The sequence below is a fragment of the Mustelus asterias genome, chromosome 5, assembly GCF_964213995.1.
Source record: "Mustelus asterias chromosome 5, sMusAst1.hap1.1, whole genome shotgun sequence".
Lineage (NCBI taxonomy): Eukaryota > Metazoa > Chordata > Chondrichthyes > Carcharhiniformes > Triakidae > Mustelus > Mustelus asterias.
Window position 1 is genome coordinate 122,311,780 of NC_135805.1, and position 17,338 is coordinate 122,329,117.

The 17,338-nt window shown below is 41.5% G+C and overlaps 1 protein-coding gene across 1 annotated transcript in view; it reads left to right on the forward strand.

The window, feature by feature from the left end:
- lrrc1 (leucine rich repeat containing 1) overlaps window positions 1-17,338 on the forward strand; it is a 250,060-nt gene that overhangs the window by 222,853 nt on the left and 9,869 nt on the right. Inside the window, exons 15-18 of the mRNA XM_078213275.1 lie at window positions 2,921-3,133; window positions 5,512-5,757; window positions 10,112-10,201; window positions 16,301-16,378. Of these exons, the coding sequence (XP_078069401.1) occupies window positions 2,921-3,133; window positions 5,512-5,757; window positions 10,112-10,201; window positions 16,301-16,378 (627 nt within the window). The remainder of the gene's footprint in view (window positions 1-2,920; window positions 3,134-5,511; window positions 5,758-10,111; window positions 10,202-16,300; window positions 16,379-17,338) is intronic.

Consider the following 17,338-nt stretch of genomic DNA (forward strand, 5'->3'; position numbering starts at 1 on the left):
ACGGTAGTTTCAAAGATTACTGGATAGAGTTATAGAGGTTTACAGCATGGAAACAGGCCCTTCGGTCCAACTTATCCACGCCGCCCTTTTTTAAACCCCTAAGTTAATCCCAATTGCCCGCATTTGGCCCTTATCCCTCGATACCCATCTTACCCATGTAACTATCTAAATGCTTTTTAAATGACAAAATTGCACCTGCCTCTACTACTACCTCTAGCAGCTTGTTCCAGACACTCACCGCCCTGTGTGTGAAAAAATTGCCCCTCTGGACACTTTTGTATCTCTCCACTTTCCCCTTAAACATATGCCCTCTCGTTTTAGACTCCCCTTCCTTTGGGAAAAGATATTTACTATCTAACTGATCTGTGCCCCTCATTATTTTATAGACCTCTATAAGGTCACCCCTAAGCCTCCTACGCTCCAGAGAAAAAAGTCCCAGTCTATCCAGCCTCTCCTTATAACTCGAACTATCATGTCCTGGTAGCATCCTAGTAAATCTTTTCTGGACTCTTTCTAGTTTAATAATATCCTTTCTACAATAGGGTGACCAGAACTGTACACAGTATTCCAAGTGTGGCCTTAGCAATGTCTTGTACAACTTCAACAAGACGTCCCAATTCCTGTATTCAATGTTCTGACCGATGAAACCAAGCATGCTAAATGCCGCCTTCACCACTCTGTCCACTTGTGACTCTACTTTCAAGGAGCTATGAACATGTACCCCTGGATCTCTTTGATCTGTAACTCTCCTCAATGCCCTAGCATTAACTGAGTAAGTCCTGCCCTGGTTCAATCTACCAAAATGCATCACCTCGCGTTTATCTAAATTAAACTCCATCTGCCATTCGTCAGCCCACTGGCCCAATTGATCAGGAGACATTCACCAGAATTTGAACCAGAAATCAGAGCTGAATTTCTCAACTTGCTGTGGGACCAATGTATTCGCTATCACCTGTTCACAACTACAGAGACTTCAACATAGAGACCGGAATTTTACCCTCACTCCTGTCATGGGAATCGGAGCGGGCGAGGGACAGACTATGGAAAGGTCCGTTGTCCTTGGGCATGATTTTACGGTTTGGAATAAGCGAGGCTGTAAAATCCCACCCATAATATAAGCTGGCACTCTGCTGAAGTACTGAAGGAGCGCTGCAATGTTGAAGGTGCTCTTTGCCAGATGAGATATTAAACTGAGCCCCATCTGTCATCTGTGGTACTATTTCGAAGAGCAGAAGAGTTTTCCCCTGTTTTCTTGGCCAATATTTGTTCCTCGAGTAACATCACTAAAGCAAACGATGTGGTCATTTATTTAACTGCTGTTTGTGGGAGCTAGCTGTGCACAAATTGGCTGTCCCTGTTTCCACAACAGTGACTACTTCAATAAGTATGTCATTAGCTGTCAAAAGCTTTGGAAGGTTGTGAAGGTGCTGGAGAAGTGGAAGTCCTTTCTTCCTTCAATAAAACACAGTTTAACTTGTTGAGTCACTTTAGTGGCCTCAGTGGAACGCTGTATGTTACGCTGCCTAACATCCTTCTTGCACACCATAATCAGTTAGGCTGAAAATTTCCAAATATTATTTATTGATTCTGCCACACAATATTTTTTTAAAATTACAAAATATAATCATTTGATAATTTATTTTGATCTGAACTTACCGAGAAGGGAAGGCTGAGGGGAAATTCGATGGAGGTTCTCAAAATCATGAGGGGTCTGGACAGAGGACATGGGGAGAGACTATTCCGACTCGTAAAAAGGCCGAGAATGAGATTTAAAGTAATTGGTAAAAGAAGCAAAAGTGACATGAGAAAAAACTTTTCACGCAGCGAGTGGTTGAGGTCTGAAATGCGCTGCCTGGGAGAATGGTAAAGGCAGGATCAATCGAAGTTTTCAGAAGGGTATTAGACTGTTAACTGAAAAGGAAGAATTATGCAGGGTTATGGGGAGATGATGGGAGAATAACACAAAGTGAATTGCTCATGTGGAGGGCTGATGCAAACATGGCCTCCTCTGCGCCGTAGCGATTCTGTGAGACAATTAATTTGTCAATCTGCAAGCATGCCTTGCTGATAGTAATTAACTAGTTTACACATTGCATTTACACATTTCATGGTGGCACAGTGGTTAGCAGCGATGCCTCACAGTTCCAGGGACCCGGGTTCAATTCCGGCCTTGGTTGACTGGGTGGAGTTTGCACGTTCTCCCTGTGTCTTCATGGTTTCCTCCAGGTGCCCCAGTTTCCTCCCATAGTCCAAAAATGTATAGGTTAGATGGATTAGCCATGGGAAATGTGTGGAATTACAGGGATGGGGGGGGGGGGGGGGGGGGGGGGGGGTAAATTGCCTGGGGGTAAGAGCCTGGGTAAACTGCTTTGTCAGAGAGTCGGTGCAGAACGACTCCTGGCTTCTTTTGCACTGCAGGGATTCTATGATGATTTTGAGGCCTTCAGAAGGACAGGCTAATTTAGGCAATGATTACTTGCTTCAGCAGCTATTAAATTAATTCCAAATGATAAATGTTTTCAAAGAAGAATATTCTAAACTAAATATTGATCATACACATCTTAAGTTGTTCTATTAATGGAGATAATGGTATGGTAATATTTGGACTCTTCCAATAATTAAATGGTTATTTGCTGTTCAAATAATTTGGATGGGTTTGTGAATTGCTTATTTTCAATTAAGGGCTCTTGTGTCGCTTGTTTTGGTGAGTGAACTGTCCTCAATGACTGGGTGAAGACTAGGTAATAAGGGCAGTGTATATCAAGTCAGTATGCGCGACGTGGACATTAAAATCTTTGGCATACAAACACGCACGCTGAGTGATATGATATCTATGTTCGAGAAACCTGTAATTGAAATTCTGTCTCTTATTTCTCTATGTGCATAGTCACCACATTTAATCCCAATTTCTTGCCGATAGGATTCCTTAAAATGCCGACCTAAATCACCAACAAACTGTGCTATTCTTGGCTGGGACTTAAGTGAAGTATACTGGGCTTCTTCACTATCTGAACAGCAAATAACTTCCCATGAACAAGAGTCGAAAAGTTCTTCAGGCCACAACAAATGGAGCAACTGCAGAGCCAGCCCTGAACAGGAGGCCGAGGAGGAAATAACAGATCACGATGAGGATGTAAGGAGTGTATAGTAATAGTAGCATTGATTGAAACATTACTGAATGGGATTTAGAGTCTGTTACGTGCTAAATTACAGAGGTCAAGAAGAACACTTCTGCTATTCTGGTGTACATTAATGATTACCTGGCTTGAGACATTATTAGAGGTCATTTGACTTCATTGCTACACCTCAGTATAGCTGTTAGGATGGCCAAATATTTGCCTGAATATTATCTTGTGTAGGTTTAAGATTTTGTTTTGTATTTAATTTATATTTATAAATGTTAAACGTGGGAAGCTTATTATCTCACCAGTTCTGTTAAAATCCCGAATTACACTTCTGTGTTAATTGCCTTCAGGGTCATTTAAGCTATTTGCAGGAAGATGTTCAATCATTCTGTTGTTGCCTCATTTTTTACTTTGACGTAATTTCTGATTCTGTTCATTAGGCTTGAAACAGGAATGTCATCCAGTGACATTGATGGAAGCAATTCCAATAAAATGCAGCGCATCTCATAATTAGGACACTTTATTCAATCCAAGAATGATAACTTGAGACTGGAGCAAAGATAAACTTTATTGGGAACACACAGTGAGATAGTTGCAGGCTTGGCGCCATCTTATTGCCTGGAGCAGAGCATTGGCACTGCCCACTGGTTGGTGGGTGGGGGGGTGGGGACAACAACTCGCCTTACCACACCAAGTAGTAAAGCAGATTGTAAACTAAATGGTACTATTTTAAAGAAGGAGGACAGAGACCTGGCGGTTCACAAACCCATAACTTTGAAGGTGGTAGAACAAGTTGATCAGGTGGTTAAAAAGAGCAGTCAGAGTCTTTACAAATAGAGGCATGAAGTAGGAAGTTTTGCTGAACATTTCACCATTCGCTCAGCCTCAGCTGGAGTATTGTGTCCAGTTCTGGATGCCACATCTTTAGTTAAGGCCTGAGAGAATGTGCGTAAATTTAATGAAAATATACCAGAGATGAGAGACTTTTGAGATCTGGAGCAATCTTTAGAGCAGAGATGGTTAAGGTAAGATTTTTATCAAGGTGCTTAAAATTAAGTCAGTGGGGGTGCGTGGGGTTGGGTTGAGGGATTCAGGGGGATGCACTTTGATCCAGTAAACAGGGAGAAACTGTTTGTACTGACAGGTGTGTTGGTCACCAGGACAGATAAACTTGTCAAAAGGAGCCAAGGGGAAATGAGAAATGTTTTAATAGTCATTTGTTGTGATCCTGTGCTGAATCAATGGAGGGGATGAAGGCAGATTCAATAATAACTCTCATCAGGAACTGGATCAATACTTGGCAAAATGGTGCGTGGAAGTGGGGAAAGCACAGGGGACCATGGGACAAATTGGATAGCTTGTTCACGGACACAATGGGCTGAATGACTGTCTTCTGTGCTGTATAGTTTGACCTTTCCAGAAAGCTGAAAATAATTTGGTGAAAGACCCTGATCCAATCTTTAATTCTACCTCAGCATGAAAAGTCCTTGTATTGAATTTTTTGTTATTGTTCATTAAAGTCCGAGACATTGTGAGAAAAGACTGCAATCTGAAAATCAAGGTCTTATCAGCAGATGAACCAATCAGCACAATCCCATTATACTCACCTGTAGGCAGCATTGATTCAACCTTGGCTTGCAGCCTCTCTACTACTGAAAAAGGTCAAGAACAATGCTAAGGGGGCACCAATCATAGCCAAGTTTACCTCCCAAGTCTCACATGAACCTGACTTGTCATGTGTGTTGTTGTTCCATCATCCTGGAACTCCTTACTAAACACCAACACGTGAGCAACATCACCACGTGATCTGTATTGTTTCCTGAGGTTTCCCCCCTAACTTCTAACTGCAGTTTGGGATGGGCAATAGGTGGCACCCTTGCTCGTGTTAACCCTGTAGCAAGAGCAAATAAAATAAACTTAATAATGCTAATGGGATGACAGCATTATGCACTCAAAAAGTGGTTCGACATTATAATGTTTGCCTCTGCACATGATACAATATTTAAGCAGAATAGAAGCAATGGCTTAATGATTGATTATGTATGATCAGAATATATCCGCAGATGCCCCAGTCTTGGCTCAGTAGTAACATTCTTATCTTCAAAGAAGAGCAAGGGAGTTCTCCTGGTGCCCTGACTTCAACCACACCGAAACCTGATTATCTAGTCGTTATCATGTTGCTGTTTGTAGGACCTTGCTATTCACAAATTGGTTTCTGCATTTCCTGCAATAGGGACTATACTTCAAAAGGAAAGCATTTTCAATGTCTAGCGACCATGAAAGGAATACTCTAAGTGCAAGTCTCTTTCTTCAAATAGAATTTTTAGGTTATTTTCAGCTCCTTAAATTATTTTAATTGGTTTCTGGTATGTCATTTTAACTGCAGGAACCTGTATCTAAATTTTCTGGCAGTCTGTTTGACACAGAAGAAGGTTTTCATCGGAATCGACATATGAGAGCTTTTCTCCACAATAATCAAAAGCAAAGCAAGCCAGCAAATGCTTCAGGCAACAGCAAACAACAGGTCTGTAAGGTGGAAAACGATGCTGGCAAGGAGAGTCGGTGTCCAGAGCGAACTGAGGGCCAAGCAAAACTACTCATATCCACCGCATTCAAAGGAACTTGCACTAAGGTAGCAAAAAAGTCTCTTTAATTATTTCACAATTAAATGATATCACGTATTTATGTACTTGACTTGGTTAGCAGCTTTCTTCTCCATAAATCAGAAAGAACTTGATCATCCAACCCAGACTGCCACTGCTGTGTGTTATGGAGGGCATCCGTAAATGTGAAATATCATACAGGCAATATCATATATGGAGAGTCTTCATCAGTCTGTGGGAAATGAAGTTGTCTTTGTGTTTTTGTTGTCTTGTAAATACAGCTCTATTGTTCTGAAGTAGTGGCGAGGGCCATTTAGAAAACATAAATTCTGCAATGTGGTTAGCTTAAAAGTGGGATCTTTCCTTATGTTTATTTCTTTCTACTAACGTAAAGAAATGATCTGAGACAATAGGAAAAGTCTTTTTACGTTTCCAGGCCTGTGTCCTGTCCTGTGTGGTTTGGATTTAAGTTCTATTTTAACCGCAGGGTAAGAAATTCCACCTTGGCTTTGAGAGGGGGATTTCCATCTCCTGTGAAAAGTGTAAGTGTGCGATTCATTAAAGGATTTGTAATTTAATCCAGCGGCTACAGAACTAGAAAATCCAGACTATTCCACAACCAGCCACAGCATCAGGCAACTAGGATACAGCTGATTTATCTGGGGTGTGGCAGCATCTGCTTGAGCGATTTGAAATGTGTGAGGGAAGAGACACATCATGGAAACAACCTAATGTGAGGGAGAGAGAGGCATATGGTGGGAGTTATTCAATATTTGGGGAGAGACACGCACATACAAATGGAAGTTATATGAAATAGAAAGCGCGATACATCACAGACGTTATTCAGTATGAGAGACGCATGCATGATTCAATATGTGTGTGAGAGAGAGAGAGAGAGGGAAAAGCACACACTTGGGACATTGGGAGAGGCACACCATGAACATTATCCAATCTGTGAGACACACATAATGAACAGTATTCAATGTGTGTGAGGGAGAGAGACGCACATCATGAACAGTATTCAGTGAGAGAGAGAGAGACACACACACACACACACCATGAACAGTATTCAATGTGTGTGAGACACACACCATGAACAGTATTCAATGTGTGTGTGAGAGAGACACACATTATGAACATTATTCAATGTGTGAGGGAGAGAGACCCCATGAACAAGATGACACCAGGATTGGTGGAGTAGTGGATGAGGTGGAGGGCTGTTGTAGGCTGCAAAGAGACATAGATAGGATGCAAAGCTGGGCTGAAAAATGGCAAATGGAGTTTAACCCTGATCAATGTGCGGTGATTCATTTTGGTAGGACTAATTTAAATGTGGATTACAGGGTCAAAGGTAGGGTTCTGAAGACTGTGGAGGAACAGAGAGATCTTGGGGTTCATATCCACAGATCTCTAAAGGTTGCCACTCAATTGGATAGAGCTGTGAAGAAGGCCTATAGTGTGTTAGCTTTTATTAACAGGGGGTTGGAGTTTAAGAGCCGTGGGGTTATGCTGCAACTGTACAGGACCTTGGTGAGACCACATTTGGAATATTGTATGCAGTTCTGGTCACCTCACTATAAGAAGGATGTGGAAGCGCTGGAAAGAGTGCAGAGGAGATTTACCAGGATGCTGCCTGGTTTGGAGGGTAGGTCTTATGAGGAAAGGTGTGGTCTTACTATTGTTTTGTACAACTTCAACAAGACGTCCCAACTCCTGTATTCAATATTCTGACCAATGAAAAAAATGAATGCCTTCACCACTCTGTCCACCTGTGACTCCACTTTCAAGGAGCTGTGAACCTGTACCCCAAGATCTCTTTGTTCTGGAACTCTCCCCAACACCCAACCATTAACTGAGTAAGCCCTGCCCTGGTTCAACCTACCAAAGTGCATCACCTCGCATTTATCTAAATTAAACGCCATCTGCCATTCGTCAGCCCACTGGTCCAATTGATCAAGATCCCATTGCAATCCAAAATAACCACCTTCACTGTCCACTATGCCACCAATCTTGGTGTCGTCTGCAAACCTACTGACCATGCCTCCTATATTCTCATCCAAATCATTAATGTAAATGACAAATGTGTGTGAGAGAAACACACACCATGAACAGTATTCAATGTGTGTCAGGAAGAGACACACACCATGAACACTATTCAATATCTAAGAGAGAGACATACACACCATGAAAGTATTCAATGTGTGTGAGAGAGACACAATAAACAGTATTCAATGTGTGTGTGTGAGAGAGAGATGCACATTATGAACATTATTCAATGTGTGTGAGAGAGACACACCATGAACAGTATTCAGTATGAGTGAGAGAGACACACACCATGAACAGTATTCAATGTGTGTGTGTGAGGGACACACACCATGAACAGTGTTCAGTATGTACGTGAGAGAGAGACATACTATGAACAGTATTCAATGTGTTTGAGAGAGAAAGTCACACACCATAAATATTATGCAATGTATAAGAGAGCCAGTCAATGAACAGTATTCACTGTATGTGAGAGGGACAGACACACACATCATGGGTATTAGTAACTGTTTATGATAAACATATAAGGGTCTGGCACATATAGGATTAATGTGGGACTGAATACAGCACTGCCCACACATTGACGTAAGAGAACATATGATCCACATCTAGGTGTCAGTCTAGTGTTGAACAGAGCTGTGTGCACATGCAAGCATGCAGAAAGCTCCTAACTTGAACTCTTTACTGTATATATGTACATAGTTCTTGTAGTTAATAAATACATGCAGTTAACCTACGTAAGACTATAAAGACTTCATTAAGACTTTTTGAACAGTATCCAACACCCTGCAACACACATCATGGAAATTATTCAATGTTTGTGAGAGAGTGTGCATGACAAAGGGGCGGCACGGTAGCCCAATGGTTAGCACTGCCGCCTCACAGAGCCAGGGGCCCAGGTTCGATTTGCGGCTTGGGTCACTGTGTGTGGAGTTTGCACGTTCTCTCCCTCTCTGCGTGGGTTTCCTCCGGGTTCTCTGGTTTCCTCCCACATTCTGAAGGGCGTGCTAGTTAGGTGCATTGACCTGAACAGATGCCAGAGTGTGGCGACCAGGGGAATTTCACGGTAACTTCATTGCAGTGTTAATGTAAGCCTTACTTGTGACTAATAAATAACCTTTAAAACATAGAGGTTTCATCCTGCCCCTGTGGAACTGCAACACCCAAAGTGCACTGAGACAGTCTCTATCACACGACAAGGCAGAAATGTAAAATTAATAATGGTAAGCAACAGATAAAATTGAATTCCATGTAGTTTAACCATTAAATTAAAAAAAAATGGTGCTCAAGATATTCTTCATATTGAGCTTTGTTTTTGTTGCTGAGAGGGACGAGTGTTTATCCCAGGGTGGAAATGATCTTTGATGGTGAATTTGGCGATTGCTGCTGGAACCAGCAAGGCTTGGACTGTGATGAATGACTGAGCGATTTTGAGGAGGGTAAAATAAAATTACTTACACTAGAAACAACATTTCATAAAGTAGGAAGTGAATTGCATTACAGATGTTATGCAAGATGCATATCCCTTTCAGGATAATTATCTAGCTAGCTTTAGGTGAGTTTGTTCAATGATGGTGAGACAATATTCTCACAGGCAAGGTTTCACATTTTAATGTTTACTTTTCTAAATAAGGAGAAATAATTACAAATCAAGCCTGATTTAGAGAAGCAATGTTTAGCGAGTATACTGTTTATTTCAGTTAGGACTTTCTAACTTGAATTCAAATTCCATTATAATTCGCTGGTTTATATACATTTCTTGACTGAATATCACTTTTCCACAAACCTTTTAAAGCATGCACCTACCTAGGTAAAACAGTAAGATGCGTATTTGTGACAAATAGGAAAGTTAAACTATGATTGATGAGGTGCATAGCCCCATAACGATGGCCACTCAAACAGGATACAGAGGGTGATAGATCAGCCCTCATTACTTCATTCAACTAAAGCAGGGATTGGTATACTACAGTGCTTTAAGAAGGACTTGACAAACTGGTGAAGGAGAGTGACTTTGGGACATGTTAGGGTTACAGGTTAGTTAAGTTTGTCTAGTTATGCATCGCAGATGACACTTTTGACTCACTCAGGAATTAGTGCCATTGATGGCTGGGGTGGGTGGTATACAAAGTTTCACTGAGGAGTCAATGGGCTAGATATAGATTAGACTAATATTAATTCTTTTCTCCTTCTGTTATGTTTGCATTCTCCCCCCCCCCCCCCCCCCCCACCTCACTTTCTGGGGAATCTGTGACCACTGGTATTGCAGCTGTGTGTAAACTCTTCACAAAATACATTATCAAAAATAGCGCTAATGCTGATTGTGTTCTCTTTTTTTTAAAGCTCAATATTACTGTACGCAGCCAGATGGGAAGTCTGGGGATCAGCATTGCTGGCGGGAAAGGGTCGACTCCATACAAAATCAACGATGAAGTAAGTTTTTTGTAAGTTAAACATGATCAAAAAGTATGAAGTTAGTTGACTTACCATCTTGGAGAAAATACTTGCTTCTGATGGTGAATTTTGAAAGATAGTTTTGGATGAATATTATTATTGGCAAAGTGGATATACATTGTATTTTTGAGCTGGTTATTCAGAAATATTCCATATTATCAATCGTATTTCCACGGGGGATTTCTAGTTCCCTTAAATGGAGCTTCTGGAGAAGCTTCATTAACTCGCACCCATAAATCATAATAGGTATGATAGTAATGTGTTGCTTCCTACGTATGACTGAACTCTCACTTCGGAAAGTTGGTGCAGACTCGATGGGCTGAATGGCCTCCTTCTGCACTGTATGGGTTCAATGATTCGATGGATTCTCCGGAATAATGGGAATTCAGCTGAGTTATTTATGATTTGTGATTATTGATATTTTATACTAGCTATTTGGAAACATGTCCGATGGGATTTTATGGCCTCACTCATCCTGAAATCCCACCCAAGATCAACGGATCTTTCCATGGTCCGCCCCTTGCCTGCTCCGATTTCCGTGGCGGGTGGGGTGTGAAATTCCGCTGTCATCTCCCAGAAGACTATCTCACTACGGGGGATTTCTAGTTCTGTGCTGTCTCTAGAGTTCAAATCAATTGGCCACTCAGCTTGGCTCAATTTTTAAAATCTTTTTAAGATGCTGATGAACCTGCCATGTATGAAAAACCTGTTCTTTTGGTTACAGAAGTATTGGCAAACAATTTAAATATTTTTCATGAGAATGGTCGACTATATAAATCACTTATAATTTCAAAATGGGGGTGACACGGTGGCACAGTGGTTAGCACTGTTGCGTCGCAGCTCTATGGACCCGGGTTAAATTCCAGCCCTGTTTGTGTGGAGTTCGTACATTCTCCCCGTGTTTGCATGGGTTTTTGCCAGATGTTCCGGTTTCCCCTCTCAGTCCAAGATGTGTGGGTTAGGTAAATTGGTCACGAGTGTGTGTGAATGCGTGAGTGCCTCTGTGTGTGTTTGTCTTATGATAGACTGGTGTCCTATCCTGCCCAGCGCCCAGTGTCTTTTGGAATAGACTGATTCCCCGTGATGCTGAATTGGAATAAATGATTAAGTGAAAGTGAAGTTTCAAAATGTGAGCAACTTCAAGGGCAGGCCTGGAGATTAGAATCCATTTAAACAAATTAAAAGACAATTAAATTTGTTCAGGAACCCGGTTAAAATTTCTATAATCAACAGCTCCTCAGTGTTTAAACATCGTTTAAGAGCTGATTTTTGTCTTGCTATTATGGAAAAATTTGCATGGAGGTCCATATGAAGAAAAATGATAGATGGCCTTGCAGTGTGGGAGATACACTTGAGCTTTGACTTGCAATGTTCCCCTGGCAGCACCGAGTTTCAGCTGATTTGGTGATGCTGTCAAGGATTTGGTATGCGGGCTTGAATCACAGTGCACCGCGTTTTATGACAAAGAGAGTACCAGTCTCTTTGGAATGTGCTAATTATAGTAATCAGCTCCCAATGTGAATGTGACAGTTTTCCGGTGAGCACCGCCCCTTCTGGTTATCACCCATATGTAAAATCGGCACGTCATCAGTTGAAAGCTTTCTGTTGGAAAAATTAATTGTAATCTTTTTTATTGAATGAGTATTCCTGTCCAGTTAAATTCTGCTGTGTGCATTGGTCACTGCTGCTGCAGATGTTTTGCAAAGTCATTTTTTGCAATTTGAAATCACAGCAAACAAGTTCTTTAACATGTTTCCATATCCAGTCCACAATTTGAATGAGGAAAATCAATTCTTGAGATTGCATCAAATGCAGGCTCAATGATTGATGTATCTGTGCATTCAGTATCCTAGCCCGAATATTTATTGAGAACTGACTCGGAACATGTCTGAAGCCATTTGTTCCAGTTGCTTCTGCATCCTGAGCGAGATTATCACTGTTAAACCGTCCCGATCCAGGCTGACCGACATGCAATCTCTACTGCACGGGTATCTCTTCCCATGGCTGTGAAGGTTAATAGTAAGCTTTTTCACTGCTGGATCATGCTCAACCAATCGAGGGGGTATTTGACAGCCTATCCAATCGACAGTCACAAATTATTAAGAAAATGATGGGTCTGATTTTAACTCTTTGCAAATGGGTGGGTTTTTGAATAGATTTATATCTGGCTCTTTATTAATTGCTTTCTCTTTTGTGAAGAAAACATCAGGCAATAGTACTCTGGAATGTTACTGAGCGCAGGGCAGTGTCGATGACACCACATGTTGGTACCAGGTTTCCTTCACAATCAACGTCAATATTCCAGTGTTTTCTGATGATCGAAATATCATTACTTAAATAGATGTCCATTCTGCAAGAAGCACCTTTGTTATCCAGCAGTTATATTGCCTGCATTGCTTGAAGGCATGTGCGCACTGAAGAATAAAATGAAAATACTGTAGATACTGGAAATCTGAAATAAAAACAGAAAATGCTTGATAAGCTCAGCAGGTCTGGCCGCATCTGTGGAGAGAGAAACAGAGTTAACATTTCGAGTTGAATATGACTCTTCTACAGAAAAAGGAGGGTAAGGAAGAACAAAAAAGGCACATCTGAGATGAAATAACAATGCTTTGTTTCTTGTGTATAACCATTACCACTTGGTTTGCCTTTTGTTCCCGATATCTTAATCATTTAATCTCTCCCGCCCTGCACCCTATTCCAGACTTTCCCTCTTGTTCTACCTCTCCCTTCTCCCTTTGGACAGCATAAATCCTATCACATTTCTTCAGACGTGAAGGAAGATAGAAGGATCACAATGGGCACGAAATGCTAACTCCATTTCTCTCTCCACCGATGCTGAGTATTTCCAGCACTTTCTGTTTTTAGTGCACTGAAGAATGACTGCTGTGATCAGCAGCGATGAGAACTAACCACCGACAAACTCTGAATTATACTGGAACATAAACACCAAGAGGCAAATACCTCAACCTGAATTACTCTAAAACAGATCAGTAGCATCCTAAAATGTCGCCTCCACTATTTAGTTAGTTAAGGTATGGTGCAAAAATGAGTAAGCATTCAGTACAATGATGAAGGACAGAGCAACAGCAGGGCAACAATAAGCAGAGATGCAGTCAGGAAGCTTGGTGCAGCAAGAACTCATCAACCCCTTCACAAGTATTGCAGCTGAATGAAACATCTTACAGCGGACCCAAAACAATATGCTGTACCTGAAGCTGCCATCTTGCACCATGCTCCCATCATTTACCAGTTTAGCAATAGGAGGGGGGTTAATTTAAACAGCCATCGGTAAACCGAAAGATGTTTTGACTTGTTACTCTTTGTAAGCGGTGACATATTTCCCAACTCCTCAGTTTTGTTGCAATCCAATTTTCTATTAATAACCCCATAGCAAACACGAGTTTGAGGATGAAGTCAAAGTTTAATTTATTTGCACACACTAAAAACGTGAAAGAGGGTTTGCAACATCTCCTTGTATTCTGGTAGGAAAGAGAGGGTTAGAGAAAAGAAGGATTGACTGTACAGAGACCACAGAGATAAGAAATATTACTTCACATGGTTTCCAGAGTTAAAGTCCAATGAGGTATTCTTTCATGGAGGCCGGTGGGCTGAAAGTTGATGGTGGATAATACACATTTCTGGTAGTGTTGATTTCATGTGCTGAGATAGGCATGCAGAGATGATTCAGCCTTGTAGGTTATGGTACAGACTTCCAGCAGAAGCAGGATAGATGACATTAAGTGTCCACCCTGGGCCAGAGAATCAGATGTTAAAAAACAGACTGAACTATGGAGTTCAGCATGGTAATATTACTTGTCCCAAAAGCAAGAAACCAATGTCACATGAATCCCACCTTACCACCATCTTTGACAGAAGGATGTGTACCCAATGCCTGCATTCCAAACGATCTTGGTCATTAAGAATTGAAAGGAAGGTTGCAAGGCTTTTGTCTTAGAAATTAATCCATCCCCTTCTGGCCAGCCTGGGTTATGAAATGCAGATGGTCTTTGTACAGCTCACTTTGAGGTTGAGCTGGACAGTTCACAGGGGCCATTAGTGGCTCCTTTGAAATAATGAAGTATGGGTTTTCCTAAAACTGCCAAGGGGCTTCTTTTGTTCAGGGGGCCACAACAGCTGAGATCAGAGCAGACAGATGATCAGACATGAAAGCTTCCTGCTCGGTATGGCTCTGCACTGGCAGGACTCTGTGGTTTGAAATCTCCTGATGGAGATAACTAATCAGAAACTTCAAAATTGAAACTTTGAAATATTTCCCTCATCACGTCAGAGCAGCCTTCTCAAAGGTCAACCCATGGAAAGCGACTGGCCTGGATGGGCTACCTCTCTTTACACCAATCTGAGGTCCCTATCTGCTTCAAGAAGATGGCCATCATCCCGGTACCAAAGAAAAGCCAGGCAGCATGTCTTAATGACTATTGTCCGGTCGCTCTGACATCCATCATTATCAAGTGCTTTGAAAGGTTAGTCATGGCACAAATCAATTCCGGCCTTCCAGATTGCCTTTCGCTACAATTTGCCTACCGCTGCAACAGGTCCACAGCAGACGCCATCTCCCTGGCCCTGCACTCAACCCTGGAACACCTAGATAATAGAGGCACCCATGTCAGACTCCTATTTATTGACTACAGATCAGCCTTCAACATCATTATCCCTCTGAAACTCATCTCCAAATTCTGTGGCCTGGGGCTCGGCTCCTCCCTCTGCGACTGGATCCTGAACTTCCTAACCTCCAGACCACAATCAGTGAGGATAGGCAACAACACCTCCTCCATGATCATCCTCAACACCAGTGCCCCACAAGGCTGTGTCCTCAGCCCCTTGCTATACTCCTTATACACCTATGACTGTGTGGCCAAATTCCCCTCCAACTCGATTTTCAGGTTTGTTGATGACACCACTGTAGTGGGTCGGATCGCAAACAATGACAAGACAGAGTACAGGAAAAAGATAGAGAATCTGCTGAACTGGTGCGATGACAATAATCTCTCCCTCAATGTCAACAAAACAAAGGAGATTGTCATCGACCTCAGGAATGGTAGTGGAGGACAAGCCCCTGTCTACATCAGTGGGGACGAAGTAGAGTCGAGAGCTTGAAGTTTCTAGGTGTCCAGATCACCAACAACCTCTCCTTATCCCTCCATGCCGACACTATAGTTAAGAAAGCCCACCACCGTCTCTACTTTCTCAGAAGACTAAGGAAATTTGGCATGTCCACTACGACTCTCACCAACTTTTACAGATGCACCATGGAAAGCATTCTTTCTGATTGTATCACAGCTTGGTATGGCTCCTGCTCTGTCCAAGACTGCAAGAAACTACAAAGGATCATGAATGAAGCCCAATCCATCACTTAAACCACCCATTGACACTGTCCACACTTTCTGCTGCCTCGGAAAAGCAGCCAGCATAATCAAAGACCTTTCGCACCCCGGACATACTCTCTTCCACCTTCTTGCCTAGGAAAAAAGATACATAAGTCTGAGGACACTTACCAACCGACTCAAGAACAGCTTCTTTCCTGCTGCCATCAGACTTTTGAACTACCTTGCATTAAGTTGATCTTTCTCTCCACCCGAGCTTTGACTGTAACACTACATTCTGCACTCTCTCCTTACCTTCACTATGTACGGTATGCTTTGTCTGTATAGAATGCAAGAAACAATACTTTTCACTGTATACTAATACAGGTGGCAATAATAAATCAAATCAAAATCATCTTGAGCATGATTGGGTATAGGTACTCCAGGCTGCTGAAACTAGAATCCAGAGAGAAATTTCACACAATTGTAAGACCGTGCATGTGAACAGCTGCTGAGTATGGACATGCTACTTTTGTTACATGTGGGAATGCTGAGAAAAGAGATTTTGCATTTTGAAGAAGAGAGCATAACCCTTTTTATTGCCTTCTGATGTATAAAATGTTTCCCGCATTTATGTTGAGCATTTTGATTTTGCATGTAATTGTAGTCTGTCTCGGAGAGTTAGCTAACCTCTGATTTCAAAACAAAATGAATGATTGTGACAATTAATTATTCACTGTGTTGTCTGTGCCAGGGAATCTTCATTTCTAAAGTATCGAAGGGAGGTCCTGCTGATCTTGCTGGCGTACAAGTTGGAGACATGGTATTGGAGGTAAGTTTGTCCAGTTCCTTGTAACCGACTTAGTTTGATCCCTTTTCATGAATAGCAGAATTTGAGAAGTATTGCTGATATCTCTGCTGATACTGCTGATGTTTACGTCCCTCTTTTAATCTATCGAGATAATTTGGCAAAGTTGAAGAAAAAAAAAGAAAGACTGCCATTTACTACAGTGCCTTTCACAACCTCAGGACACACTAAAGCATTTGACATCCAATGAAGTAGTTTTGAAGTTGTTACAGCCCCAGCTGGTGTTCTTTGCTGAGAAAGTCAAACCCACAAGGGAAACTTGTTTTAGTGATCATTACTCCTTTTTCTGTATTCTGAAAATGAGGAGCAGTCTACTGATCCCAGGAGCGTAAGATTCCAGGAACACTTCTGGGATTATAAAATTAAAAGATTTATTAACCAGAAGAAAAGAAAATTGAGGCACACGCAAACAACCATACAAAATATCTCCTCAGAAAACCACTTAGTGAGAACACGCAAGTAAACACCTTCAAAAATTACAGATTTTTAACGATAAAAATCCAGTAATATTATTCAGGGCAAAACTGCTGTCACTAAAAGTGTGCCACATAACTTCTCAAACTCTTTCACCTAGCTGTGGAAATTCAAGAAAATTCGGAAAAGAGACTCTTTTCTGACGCGCAGATTTTACTGGTTTCTGAGTGGCTGCTTCAGATTCTTCCCGCTGTCTCAGAACAAAGCTGTCCCAAGATATTTTCCCAATACAGCCAACTCAATTCAGCTTAACATCTTTCCTTGAATATCCTTTCATCCTTATATCTTCGATTTCACAACTCTGAACTCAACTTTTCCAAAAATATGAAAATTCTTTCATGTCTTGCCGCTATCACCCTTTCAGGACAAAGAAAATCTAATAATCTTCCCTTGTTTACTAATGAAATCTTCCAAGTTACAGAACTTCTTTTACTCTCCTTTGAAATTTAT